The sequence below is a fragment of the Eulemur rufifrons genome, chromosome 30 (genome assembly GCF_041146395.1).
Source record: "Eulemur rufifrons isolate Redbay chromosome 30, OSU_ERuf_1, whole genome shotgun sequence".
Taxonomy (NCBI): Eukaryota; Metazoa; Chordata; class Mammalia; order Primates; family Lemuridae; genus Eulemur; species Eulemur rufifrons.
This window is the reverse complement of record NC_091012.1, coordinates 134,966,740-134,981,782: the sequence shown is the minus strand read 5'-3', so window position 1 is coordinate 134,981,782 and position 15,043 is coordinate 134,966,740. Positions and strand designations below refer to the sequence as shown.

Sequence of the window (15,043 nt, the reverse complement as noted above, 5' to 3'; positions counted from 1 at the left end):
CTAAAAAAAAACGAAAAAAGGAAGTTTATCCCAAGTCTGTTGACTTCAAATTGTGTATAAAATAATATTTACTTAATAACCTTGGCTGTCTAGTTTCCTTTGTGCTTTCCCTAGATGACCATGTTTGTCAGAATGGCATGGTAAATAAATACAGGAATGAAGCTACACGAGGTGGGCATGTTATAGCTAAAGAGAGAAGAAACAGGCACCCCCAGCATGGCTAGTTCTGCTTTATGGAGCTATTTACTCTAGGGACGAATAACCCTATGTACTTCCATGACCCCTGGAAACATCACTGCATTCTAAGATTATATCAAATGATATGCATCAAAAAACTAAGTCCTTTTAAATATACTTTTTATTGAGGCAAGGAATTATGTAGAACATTTTAGAAAAATATGGTAAAATATTAAATTTAAAAATCGAGATGCATAGAGGAATAAACCTTAGTCTCTGGCACACTGAACACGTGTGACATACTTCATTCCCAAACAATACTGGAGAAGTGGGGTGTTACTGCATTAAAACATCTCATCTAATTAGAAGTGTCTGTTCTGGGTAGCTTTATTACAGCTGCTTCACTTGTGCTCAACTCATTGTGCCAATGTAAATACCGCCTGCTCAGAATCATTATGGGAGAATAATGTTTTCCCTTCAGTGAAAAAATGACATATCAAAAGCAAATGAATTCACCACTGTATGATTTGCTCGTTGATCATCACTGAACTTCACCTTTAATTACAAAGATACTGATGAGAACATTACCGTCGCATCACTTCAGCTCTGCAGCAGGACTTCTAAATCCTACATGGAGCATGTTTAAAGCTATTCTTTTGTTCAGAATTCTTTTTAATTTTTGCTTTGTTTTTTTAAGAGGGCAGACATTCTCTTAAAACATCTTACATAAATGGATGAATTCAAGCCCTGCGGAACAAATCATCCAGCCATCCTGTCTTCTAAGACACTGCTCATAGCAAAGGGTAGGATAAGCGTGGAGAGACACTTTAGAAATAACAGAATTCTCCCAATATTAAGGCAAAAATCCCATCCAGGAATACACACATACAAACATACGTTTTATCATATTTTTTAACAGTGATTTTTTTTATTATAGTAAAATACACATAACATAAAATTTACCATTTTAACAACTTTAAAGTATACAATTCAGTGGCATTAAGTACATTCACAGTGTTGTACAACCACTGCCACTATTCTAGTTCCACAACTTTTTCATCACCTCAAAAGAAAACCCTGTACTCATTAAGCAGTCATTCTCTGTTCTCCCTTTCTCTCATCCCCCAGCCCCTGGCAACTACTCATCTACTCTCTGTCCCTATAGATTTGCCTATTCTGGGCATTTCATATAGATGAAATCATGTAGCCTTTTGTGTCTGGCTTCTTTCACTGAGCATGTTTTTCAGGTTCATCCATGTTGTAGCATGTATTAGAACCAATTCCTTTTCATGGTTGAATAATATTTCATTGTATGGATGGCCCACATTTGATTTATCTATTCCATCATGTTTTTAATTTAATTGATCTTAAATATATTTGTATTTGACAAGGATGAGAAATTTTTTTTTCATTTTACTTGGAAACCAAAGTATGGGTCACCTTAATTGGCTTTTGTGCCTTGAGATTAATACAAAACATAGAAAGTTAAGCCTCTGTATTGATTCTAGAGTCAATTATTAGAATTCTTTATGCAACAGCCTCAATATCTTAGGACTATATGGCATGGAAAACATTAGCTTGACCCATGGCAGTTGCCAATATGTGACTATTTTAGTCTATAAAATAGCATTTGTATGATTTGAACTAATATTTACTTCTATATTTGGGCTTAATAGAGAATGTAATTCTTTTTAAAAATAAACAAGTGATGCCTGGCTCATAGTAGATATCTATTAGATGTGAGTTCCCTAACCCATAGGCTTCATTAAAATTATGCAACAAGGATGATTGTCAGATGAAGTGACTTTACCAAAATCATGGTTCTCCCATGGCACTTCCAAATTCTGCAGAATAACTGTGTCACATGGCCCTTTTTCCAATAAAAGAAGGGAGAGGATCATAAAGTACAAAGAACCTATAAGATGAGGCAGATTATGAAGTCAACTTCCTATCATAAGTCAAGGTCTCATCTCTACCCTGACCAATAAGATCACAAGTTCCCAAAAAGAGGCTGAAACTCAGGTTGCAGGAACATAAAGCATGAGTGCTTAAGAGGGTAGTATGCATGTTTGTGTGTATGTGTGTGTACTTACACGTGCTCTTAATGTGAATAACAATGGAATTATCAATCATTTTAGAATTGTCAATGCCTTTTCTCTACCTCATTAAAATAGATAATTGATGATGAACTCATCATAAACCTGACATTTGATTTGACTATCACCTCATCTTCCATACTGTGCTTCAAGTTCTGTATTAAAAGCAGGGTTTGTGTGCTTTTCTGGCCATCACTTTAAAAGATCCCTGGAAATGTGTTCAGTAAGAACATGGAACATGCTATTGGTAGTTCTGGTCTGGTGACTAAATCAAACTTATTTATTTATGGTCATAACAGGGTTTCAACTGTGTCCATATTTGCATTTCATCCTTGAATTGGGCATGTGCTAAGCATTTTTTTTAGTAAAAATATGACATATCTGAGAGGATAAAGATGGAAAACAACTGTTACAAGGTTTTCATTATGTTTCCAGTAATCAGATAAAATGTTTTCTTTTCTTCTAGTCTCCCAAATCAGCATTTATTAGTGCTGCAAAAAAGGCAAGATTAAAGTCCAATCCAGTCAAAGTGCGCTTCTCCGAGGAAGTCATCATCAACGGCCAAGTGTCGGTGAGTTTCCAGTTGCCTGCTTTGTGACAGAGTCCCACTGGAACGATCGATCCAGAATTGGTTGTTGGTTTTTACAGAGGTGTCGAATCTCAGGATTGTAAAGGGCTTGAGAGATCATCAGGTTGTGCCTGAATGCCCTCTAATGTGGCCAGAATGTGTGGTAGTCCAGTAGTTCCCAGAAGGCTTTCAGGGTTAGAGACCTCACTACTTTGCAAAGGAGTTCATTTGATTTGGGATCACTGACATTGCCTCATTCATATTGAGTAAAATAGGCCTCTTTGAAACTTCCACCTAGTCCTTTCCATTCTGCCAACTAAGCATTCTTCTGTAAGATAGCCCTTCATGTATTTTGAGAAAGTTACTATCTCCCCTAAGTTTTTCCTTATCCAAAAAAAAAAAAAAACAATCTAATCTTTCAACTAATCAAAATGGCAAAAAATTTCAAATGATGGAAAGGTTTTGTGTATGTAACCAGAACTGAAGAAATACTACCTGGATCTCCATACATAGATCTTGATAAAAATCATGATTGCTCAGGCACTTAATTGCTCTTCAATATGAATAATGTAAAACATCAAAAGGATGTTTTATTTTCAACTTTTTTTAAAAAAAAAAATCTTGGGCTGGGCGTGGTGGCTCACGCCTGTAATCCTAGCACTCTGGGAGGCCGAGGCGGGTGGATTGCTCAAGGTCAGAAGTTCGAGACCAGCCTGACCAACAGCGAGACCCCGTCTCTACTAAAAATAGAAAGAAATTATCTGGCCAACTAAAATATATATAGAAAAAATTAGCCGGGCATGGTGGCACATGCCTGTAGTCCCAGCTGCCTGGGAGGCTGAGGCAGTAGGATTGCTTAAGCCCAGGAGTTTGAGGTTGCTGTGAGCTAGGCTGACGCCACGGCACTCACTATAGCCCGGGCAACAAAGCGAGACTCTGTCTCAAAAAAAAAAAAAAAAAAAAAAAAATCTTGTATAGTGTTTTTCCTTTCTAGAAAGCTATCATCCAGGGCTCTAATTTTGGGGGGGCTTTTGGAATGCCATAGTTTGTTGTTAAGGTTTGGTGTTGCTGCTACTGTTGTTTAAATAAATTCACAAGGTTAAAATTTCATCCACTATATGTCTGTTATTGGTCATAAACTCTTCTCTAGGTTGGTCCTGGACCTGTATTTGAAGATGTACTCCTGTACATCCTGAGCAAGGCACTCATGGCCCGAGTATTGTCTAACTAAAACTTACTGATTTGGGGCTGCTCCACGTGGGGTCCAGGCAGTTGGCTGGCCGATCTGTTCAACTATCATGATGCTGTGGGAAAGTGCCTGAGGCTGTCACCATACTGCCCTGTGAGCATGGTCTGTTCTGTTCACCTCAGTGGATCCCTGTCACGCTGGTTACAGGGTCACTATGCACTATTGATTCACACAAGACTGTCCCAATTGAGAGGTGGAACTTTCCAGACACAGAGGAATCAACATGCCACAGAAGGTCGTGTGAAACTTACCTTTTATGCCCGGAGCTTCCAAGCATGGGCAGAACAGGCAGTTTATGCATCTTTAGAGAAAATATGATTCTACAAGCTGCTGTAGCAGTGTCAGTTTGTCCCTGGATATAGCAGGGCTTATGTGAGGCAGCAGATGTGTGAGGACAGCTCTGAGGGCTGATCTTCCCCTGCAGCCTCTCTGCCTCGCCACAGGCCTGTGGATGGCAGGGACGTTCAGTCACGTATGTGCCCCTCAGCCTTTGTGACTGTCTTCATTTACTGGGTGCCATTCCTCTGGACTTGGATCCAGACTTATTCAATGAATTAGGTGCAGGAAAGTTATGTGGGAAGTCCACGGGAGCAGAAAGGAGGGGGAGGAAATTCAGGAAAGAAATAGGAAGTGAAAGGCAGAGAGTCCATTATGGAAATATTCAGGGATTGAATTCTCTCAGACTAACTGTAAGAGTTTGGCAAATCCTTGAACATCTCATCTTCATTTCCCTCATCTGCAAAACAAGGGACGTATGATTTCCTGATTGCTGAGTTCCATTCTACTCCTGTGCCTTTATTACCAACTACATGGAAATAGCTCAGTTCACTCCCGGGACTCATGGAACTCATTCAGACATGCACTCTTCCTCCCTCCTTCCTCTCTGTCATCTCTCACTACTTCCAATTAAAGAAAAAGTCCAAAGGAATATATTTCTATTGTTTACTTTTGGTCATGCTTCAAGCTTGTATCTTTTTTTGAGTTATTTCTAAATTTATGGTGTGATCATTATACACTTAATGTTTTTACTCTTTTACCACACTAAGCCATTCCTCGTATTGTCCCTTTGAGCTTGAAGACCATTCCTAAATGGGCTAAAAAGAGGTTCACAAAATAACTTTGCCTCTGAAGCTGAGTGATGCTGGTGACTCACAGTCATGGCTGGCACCAGGCACCAACAGCATCACACATCAAACAGCATCATTGCTGCTCTGCGTTCTGCCCAAGATGTCCTGGTCAGCTAACATCTGGGTGTATAGTTCCAAATGCTGAAGCTTAATTACAGAGGAATGATTTCTGTAATTATGTTTTTCAATGGGGAATCTTGAGAGTTTTATTTTATTTTTAATTTTTTTATTTCAGCATATTACAGGGATACAAATGTTTAGGTTACATATATTGCCCTTGCCCCACCCGAGTCAGAGCTTCAAGCGTGTCCATCCCCCAGATGGTGTGCATGGCACCCATTAGGTGTGAATATACCCATACCCTCCTCCCCCGTCCCATCTGCCCGACACCGGATGAATGTTACCACTATATGTGCACATAAGTGTTGGTCAGTTAAGTCAGTTAATACCAATTTGATGGTGAGTACATATGGTGCCTGTTTTAAAAAAAAAAAAACTCATCTGATTTTCTGATAAGAAAAATGTCTTTTATTTGAATCACCTGAGTTATTTGCAGCTGGAAAAGAATTTTGCTATGAACAACTTAACTCAGCTATCACCACAGGAACACCTTGGTTGGCTTTAGAGAGTTTGAATGTTTTTAAGTTGTGATTAGCATAAACTATAGACATGTGCTTCTACTGCAAAGAGGAGAATTCTAATTTGACTGACTTACCCTCCACCACCTTTTTTGTTGTTGTTGTGAAACAGGAAACTGTTAAGGACAACTCACTTCTTTTTATGCCAAATGTTTTGAAAGTCTATCTGGAAAATGGACAGACCAAATCATTTCGCTTTGACTGCAGCACCTCCATAAAGGTAGGATGACCTGATGTACTCTGTCCCTGGACACTGCCATCTACAGTAAGACACACTTTGAGCCATTTTGTAGCAGTACCTTCTTTCAGAACTATCCCTTTATTTCTGCAATTTTATTGGTTGCTTCCATAGAAGGTAGTGTATGAATACTTAAAAACAAACCAAAACAACAACAACAAAACTTAAACTAAAAATGTTCTGCTGGGTTTTTTCCCCTTGGAGTTAGAAAATGCTATCAGTGAAGAAACACTAGGGCTAGTCATTTTAATGCAACGGCAGATTAATTAAAATAGTGTGACTGTCACCAAGAAAGGCTGGCACCCTGCCCCAAACCAGCATGATTTCTCAGCAATATCAGCTGCCCAGAAGATTAAGATGTTAGCTTTTAATTGAATATCTGTTACTTTTGTATCCGGCAAGAACAAGGGGTAGCATAATGTGAAGGTAACATTTACTTTGAATTGCTGTAACCAATTTCATGGAAATGTGCATCAAAAGGCAGAAATGAGGTGTGCTTCTTAGAAGGGGTGGAAAGGAAGAGTCACAAAGTAATTCTATTCTTTCAGAGCCACAGGTGAGTTTTACATAATAGGCATTATAGCAAGGGCATATGGCTCTTTCCCCCATGCTTCCTTCCTGGAAAAGAAAAGTACAGAGTCTCTTTTTTTATTGGACAAAAGTGTGTTCAGAAATTGATTGCTCCCTAATGCTTCATCAGCCTAAAATAGGCTTTATTCAAATGGCACAATAAAAAAGATTTTATGGAGGTAAAAAAGTACCTAGTGATGATCTGTACATTAATCTATCAAGAGAATATCAACTCTGTGTTAAAAATGTCTATCAATAGTCAACCCCTAATTCTCTTTTTTTAAAGTTAATCAGCACAGACTGCATGTGTGGAAGTGTTTCTGCAAAGGCCCACTCACTAGGTATTCTTATTGTCATGACACCAGCAAGCAGCTTGTTTAGAATTGCTGTAAGTATGTGGTGATTTAGTAGGTCACAGCTGATAATATTAGTAGATTGATGTTAGAGCATTAAATCCTCCTTAAATCATTCTAGATGAAATATTAACTTCCTTCATACAAAACTGTGAATTTTAAATGGTGATGACTGGAAAAGTCCTTTTCCTTTTTTCCTATTCAATATCAATTTCTGGTGAGATGTTAATGTAATTATTGGCCAATTAATCCAGAGGTAGGCCAACTTTTTCTGGAAAGGGTGAAATAGTAAATATTTTAGGCTTTGTGGGCTATTTGATCTCTGTTTCTACTGCTCAACTCTGTCACTGCATCATGAAAGCAGCTGTAGACAGTTGGGTTTGGGAAGTCCTTAAGACAACCCTCAGGTTCAAGAATTCACTTGAAGAACTCACAATAGTCAGCAATTTGTTATACGCACAGTTGCAGTATATTATAGCAAAAGGATACAGAATGTAATCAGCAATGGGAAAAGGTATAAAGGCAGGGCACAGGAGGGATCAGGAGGAGAGCTTCCAGGTGTCTCCTCTCAGTGGATTTTTGCAGACTGTGCTTAATTCTCCCAGAAATGATGTGTGACCATTTGCACACAGCACTGCCAACCAGGGAGGCTCACCTGAGCCTTGGTGTACAGAGTTCTTATTGGGGGTTTGCCACATAGACACCAGTGACCAGCCACGTGGCTGCTCTTAGTCTCCAGCCCCTCCGGAGCTTAAGCTGATACCACATGGCCCAAGGTTCCTGTCATAAATCAATTGTTAGCATGGACTATCTGGTACGTCCCAAGACCCCCAGGTAAACAAAACCACTCCTATTGGAGAGGATATTCCAAGGGCTTAGAGGTTATTTTCCAAGAGTGGGAGCAAAGGGCCAAATCTTTCTTTAGGCAAGGTTAATTTGTTACTGTCCAGACAATATATAAACAAATTGGCATGGGCATGGGCATGTGGATTTGACCCACAGGTCATAGTTTGCAGACCCCTGAACTAACCCATAGAGCTACATTATTACAACTCTCTGACACCATGGCCTTGTTCTGTGTTAGCAACTGGCCAGCTCCTTGCCACTGGTCTCCCTACCCCACCTGAAGATACAGGTAAAGACTTGAATGTATTTCTTAACAGTAAATCTAAATTTAAGAAATCTCTGTTGTTAATTCCCTCTGGCCTCTTTATTATAGGAACCTACACTAGACTAAGTTTGATTTCCCTGAGGATTGCAGGTGACAATGAGAAGACAGGGAGCAATGCAAAGAGTTCACATCAAATTCAAGTTATCTTATCTCGTACCTAACAGCCTCATTATCACAATAGACACTGGCTGGTAGGTGTAAAATAAAAATAGTATAGTTATGAAAGGAATATGACACTGTTTGATAAAAATTGCCAAAATTCTTGCTACAGAGTTATAATAGAGAAAACTATTGCTATCGATTTTTTGGTGTCCTCCCAGGTGGTTAAGGAAATTATTCTATAAACTACATGTTGCCACACAAAGGCTGGTTTTGTTTTCTCTTTCCTGGTCCTTGAGTGAAAATGATAAAACAGAGAACCCTTTTTTGAAATTCAACATAGTCAAGGCATTTCGGTTGAATGATTTTTGGGGGAGTGGGTGGATGTGGGGATCTTTGATTTAATGGGGCCTGAAGAAATTGAACAAGGACCACAGAGAAGGATTAAAATATCAGAAGTCAGTAAAAGAAAACTCTATATATGGCAGGGTTTCTCTTTCTTGGCATCATTGAGATTTTTGGACCAGATTATTCTTCACTGTGGCACTGTTCTGTGCATTGCAAGATGTTTAGCAGTATCCCTGGCCACTGGGATACTCCAAGTCTACTGAAACAACCAAAAACGTCCCCAGAAATTTCCAAATGTTGCCATGGGATAAAACTTCCCCAGGTTGAGAATCACTGCTCTACAGGATTTTTAGCATCTGAGTGTAAATTACCTTGAAGAGGGATCACTTACTAGTTTTCAGGTACCTGAAAAAAGTAAAGCTTGAGGAATTAGTTTTGCATTGCAGTAAATCTGTGTGTTTGTCCATGGAACACTTTTCTGATCATAGGTGCTTAATTCTATAAAAGATATCTGACAAAGCTTGATCATTGCACCTTCTCCAGAGATGTAAAATAAAAGCTAATATATATATATATATATATCATAGTGCCCTAACTCTGTGCCAACACAACTCTTTGTGTTGTAATCAATGCTTTCTATGCATGAACTTATTTAATCCTCATATCCATTCCAAGACATGCTTTATTATTATCCCAAGTTTACACATAGAGAAATTAAGATACTTAGGGATTAAATAACTTGCCCAAAGCTGCATAGCTAATAAGTAGTAGAGCTGGGATTCGAAGCCAGACTGTTTCCGGAGCCCCCGTTCCTTACCACTCCCACACTTCTCTTTCAGAAGGGTAGACCAGAGGTCAGCAAACTCTCTTTATAAAAGGCAGAGAGCAAATATTCTAGGCTTCACAGGCCACATAGTCTCTGTTGCAACCACTCTGCTGATGCAGCACACAAGCAACCATAGACTTTAGATAAACAAAGGGGCATGACTGTGTCCCAGTGAAACTTTATTTACGAAACCAGATGGTGAGCTAGAACTGGCATGCTGGCCATATTTTGACAACCCTTGGGGTAGCCCACTTTCAGAGCTAGTTTAATTGCTACCCCATTTAGAAGAAAGGAGAACTGAACTGACTATACTGCGTAATCTATCGATAACCTTTCTATTCTAAGACCATACGTGATAAGTATGCTCCTCCTCCAGCTACCTACCTTGTTAACTCTCTGTTTTGAAGTCCATAAAAACTTGGGGTGGTTGAGAAGGCCAGGAAAAGGGCAAGAGAAGAAAGGCCTCATTTCTGTATCTTTTTGGATCTTTGGAGCATTAAATTTAAGAATCGACCAAAGGTACAAAACTTTAAGATCTGGAGCCTACATGTGTAACATTTTTCTGGCCATGCTAGACTCTACAAGAGGGTGGCCTCAGTTTTTATCTCATCATGTCAATGTTTCCTCTGTAAGGATGTCATCTTAACCCTTCAAGAGAAGCTCTCCATCAAAGGCATCGAACACTTCTCCCTCATGCTGGAGCAGAGGACGGAAGGGGCCGGAACGAAGCTGCTCTTGCTTCATGAACAGGAGACTCTAACTCAGGTCTGTGCAATTTCACCCCCAGGTGTGGAGGCTGCTGGTAAGAGCAGAGGTTACCCAGTTCCAGACATCTCCCTCCCTCCCTCTAATCCCTTAAATGTGTTAATTGCATCCCAGGGTATCCTCACAAAAGGCAGTACTGGCCTTCATAATGGATTTTACACCTGTTTCCCTTTCTGACAATCTTTCACAGACAGTCGGTTGGTCTCATAACCAGATTTGTCATTCAAAGACTCAGCAGCTACTCACTGGGAATATAGCTCTGTAGAATTATATTTTATGTTATTGCAATGATTTGTTCACCTGTTTTGGCCATTGATCTCTTGAAACCATTAAAAAGAAATAGTTTCTGAGATTATTTAAATTAATCTGAAATCATATTTGGTTGTTTTAAATTCTGGGTACATACTTAAGACTATTTTTGGAAGCCTGAAATCCCTGCCCCAGTCCTGCTCTCTATAAATATATGATCCACCAATGTGTCCCAGTTCTTGGTTACCAAGATGCCACCCCCATCTGTTCTCTGGGGAGACAAGCGGGCTGCTTGGCTGCTGAATTCAGTGCAGCACCCTGGCTTTTTTTTTTTTTTTTTTTTTTTTTTGTGATTCCACACAAGCAGAGTCTTTGTTGAATATATAAGAGATTTCAACAAATTCCTCTTCCATAGAAGAGTTCAGAGCTGAGAGAACTCCAGGGAGAGGGGCATGAGGGGACACCAGGAGGAGAAGCATCAAGACACCACCAGCTGGATAAAGTGACAGAAAGTGCCGTTGCACTAAAGCGCTTCTTGATGGTTGTATAATTAAAAGCTGGTATCCCACACATCAGTCCTGAGGATATCTCCGATTCTCTTGATCCAGTCCAATTCAATGTAATGAATTAGTTAGCAAGTTGCTATTTGTGTTGATTTATATTCCTCTGTCTAAACTTGACCTATTATTTCTATCAAGTATAAATCTACCTACAGATATTTTCAATCACTTCTACTGATTGTTTAACATGCGCCAAAACACTCTCGGAACTAGATGACTTATTTTATGCTTCGTTACAGGGGAACAACCCCTGATATACAGAATCCCTCATGTGAAAGGTCAGTGTCTGGGTCTGAGTTCCCCCAGGAGCAGAACTTAAGGATTTGAATGCACATGGTTTGTTTGGAATGAGATCTCAGGAAATACTGGCAGAGGAATGGGGAAGGGAGATGGGAAAAATTGTGGGGGGCCACTGAAGGATGTGTCATCAAGCCAATTTCCACTGTAGGCAACTGGAGCTCTGTCTACTGGAGGGCACTGGGTGGCAATGTGGAACACGCCGCAGTTATCCCACAAGGCGGGGGGAGCTGAAGCGTCTGTCCACCAACATGCTGTCTGTTATTGGTGTGGGCAGCCCCCTGGTTACTCAGGTTTTTTCCCCTGTGTTGCCAGCTGGTCACAGGTATTTGCAGTAAATAGCCTTCAGCTTGTAGCAGTAAGTGCCAAGGGCATATGGGCCGACAGCCAGTTAATATGAGTCTAACAAAACCCCCCACAACCTTTTGATCTTTCCAGTTATACTTTCTCTCTAAACTTTTATCTGCTCCATAGCCTTTATGAGAAAGCTTCGTGCTGATTTAGTTGGACAAAGATTCTTTAAGTCTCTTCTGGGGCTAGGTAACCTAAACTTTTCGTTCTAATTTCTAAATTTCTTTTAAAATGTTAGAAGGAAAAAAAAACTTCTAACAGTGATTCTTGCCTTATCTTTTCTTTTTCTTATTAGAATCAGAACTAAAAATCAAGTGCTAAAACTCAAGCACTATATCTAGAAAAGAAAATTGATTTATGTATCCTGAAACAAACCCACTATATGCCTTTGAAATCAACGCATGTGAAAAAGTCAATTACTAAAATATTTATAGGCATGATGAAAGGGGGAGTAAGTATGAGAAATTATAGTTTGTCCAATAACAAAAATCATTTTAAAACATTTAATTTTGATGAAAACCCCCAAAGGAACTTTTAAGCAACTTTACCTGAATTTTTGGCAGTTTGATGCTAAATGTATGGCTAGAAAATACTACTGGCTATATACATACTGCTTAAAGTTTTTAAGAAATTGTTTCTGTTTGTTTGTTTTAGAGAGTATTATTCTTATGGACTGCCATTTCTAATGACTCTAAAGCACCTTTCTGCATTACATTAATTTATTTCCCAAAACTAGTGTAACCTACTGACATTAAAAGTGGACCCAAGATGGCTTATGGAAAATTGAAGAAAGATAGACTCTAGCCAATAATTAAAGGAGTGGAAGATATGATGATTCCTGACTTTCTAACATGAGAGCAGGCCTTTAGCAAAATAGTCCATGAAGTCACCGGACCACAGCAGGGCTGACCAACACTCCAGGCCTCTGAGATTCCTCTGTTTCCTTCTTCCTTGTTTGCTTTCCCATTAGTCAGTGAGGAGCAGCCCACAGCCCTAAGTGTCACAATTCTGCTCAGCAATCATGTCCATGGCCAGGAAGCTGCCGTGACTACTTTTCAGTATGCCCAGATATTTAAAAGTCTTTTCCCATTGGTATTCTTCTAGTCAACAAAGATGGCAATGTAAACTGTAAACACACACACACACACACACACACACACACATATACTACAAGACTTAAAGCTATTTTTATTTTAAATTTTTTAATTGCAGCTCACAAATATTTTTATTTTGCCAGATTTGTCCCCTTCATAAAAGTAGTTACTCTCAACTATGTTGGTGCATGCTACATGGTTTTCATTTTGTTTTGTTGACCCCTTTATGGGAAATCAATAGATTTTGCCTTCTTTCTTGGAGTCCAATGTCTTTCATTCATTCAACTGTTTATTAAATACCTACTATTATTATTGCTTGTTAACTGATTTCCCTTTGTTGCAAAAGGAATTAGGAAACTAACATCTAGTACTTGACAGATACTGTGCTGGATAAAAGGAAAACAAACCAACATGATCCATGGTCCTTAACACTGAAGAATCTGTGGTATATTCTAAGCTCCTTTGAACAATTTGAACAGTGTCATGCTATGAGAAATTTGGGGTAGCTTAGAAACTTGTAGAATCCAGATGTAGTGCATGGGCCAAAACTTCTGTCTTCCTACTTTCCAATGTGATATCCTCCAAGGTTGACACTATTGTGCTTTCATTGCTACAATCAGTCTGGAGTCAAATTTGGAAAGGCACAGTAATGTTATACAATAATAAACTGTGGTGGACAATCTCTCCCTTTGGATCCTGTTGTACTCCCCATCCTAGATTTGGTGTGCTGTCACTAACAACAGCCAGCATCTGCGGAGCTTCTTCCAAGGACTGACCTCAGACCACTAGAGCCCATCGTGTCCACATCTGGAAATTCACGTTCCCTGGGACAACCCTAAACCGATGACTTGTCATTGCTCCTTTGGCTCAGGTCTCGGTGGCAGCTCTGTGGTGTAACTGACATGCCAGGGTCCCCTGCCTGATCAGGCTGTGGCTACCCTCTGCTGGGCTTCCCTGAGATGGCACATTTGGGTGGCTTCTCCTTCCCTGACCTGCTTCCCTCCCTCCCGTACTGCCTTCTCCCAGGAGCACTTCCTCAATAAGTCCCTTGCACACAAACTCTCATCTCAGGGTCTGCTCCTGGGAGTCCAACCTAAGTTGCAAGGTTATGTGCCATTTTCAGGTAATGACTATCTGCCATAAATGCTAAAGAACTTCCACTGCTTCTTTCCTTAGTGTCCAAAGAAAGTTGACTTTGCTTTCCCATCCTTCAGCCATTTCTCAGGCAGCACTGACGGATTCTTGTGTGATTGGTCTGCTCTTCTAGGTGACACAGAGGCCCAGCTCCCATAAGATGAGATGTCTTTTCCGAATTAGCTTTGTCCCAAAGGATCCAATTGACCTTTTAAGGAGAGATCCAGTTGCTTTTGAGTATCTCTATGTTCAGGTATGTGAAAATTTTGGCATGTTTTATATTAATGTTGTGGGATAAATTAACTTTGGGTTTTTTTTTCTGACTTCTTTAATTTGGTATCTTCTTTCTCTTTGCCCCCCACCCCAAGCTCAATGAATTCTAAAATGGTTCTGCGGTGCTCTTTTTATTTTTACATTTGATTTTGAAATAATTTCATACTTCCAAAAAAGTTACAAGAGTAGTCGTCTGTACCCTTCACCGGGTTCACCAATTGTTAACATTTTACCACATTTACTTCATCTTTAGTATGTGCACATATTCTCTCTCTCTACACAAATACACACATACACACACACACACACACACCCCTATATAATTTTTTTCTAAACTATATGAAGGTCAGTTGCCACAATCATGCTGGTCTGCTCCTAAATACTTCAGTGTATATTTTCTAATAATGAAGATATTTTCTTACATAATCATTGTACAATTAACAAAATCAGGAAATTTAACAGTGATACATTTCCATTATCTCATCTGTAGTCCATATCCAAATTATGCCTATTGTCCTCCAAATCCTTTATATCAGTTTTTTATGCACCAAGACCCATTGCAGGATTCCATGTTGCATTTTGTTGTCATGTCTCTTTAGTCTCCTTAAATCTAGAACATTCCTCAGCTTTTCTTTGACTTTCATAACTTTGACAGTTTTGAGGAGTACTGGTCAGTTGTTTTGTAGAAGTCTCTCTCTCAGTTTGGGTTTCTCTGATGTTTTCTCATGATTAGATTGAGGTCATACAGTTTGGAAAGAACAACATGGGTGACTGCGTCCTCAGTGTATCACATCAGGAGGAACATGATGTCGGTTTATCCCCTTAATGATAAGGTGAACTTTGAATCTTGGTTAAGGCCA

At 39.5% G+C, this 15,043-nt stretch overlaps 1 protein-coding gene across 7 annotated transcripts in view; it reads left to right on the top strand.

The window, feature by feature from the left end:
- Window positions 1-15,043, top strand: part of FRMPD4 (FERM and PDZ domain containing 4) — a 796,138-nt gene that overhangs the window by 753,547 nt on the left and 27,548 nt on the right. For all 7 annotated transcript variants that reach the window (XM_069462953.1, XM_069462955.1, XM_069462957.1 and 4 more), the window contains 4 exons: window positions 2,740-2,844; window positions 5,968-6,075; window positions 10,094-10,225; window positions 14,044-14,163. In XM_069462953.1, the coding sequence (XP_069319054.1) occupies window positions 2,740-2,844; window positions 5,968-6,075; window positions 10,094-10,225; window positions 14,044-14,163 (465 nt within the window). The remainder of the gene's footprint in view (window positions 1-2,739; window positions 2,845-5,967; window positions 6,076-10,093; window positions 10,226-14,043; window positions 14,164-15,043) is intronic.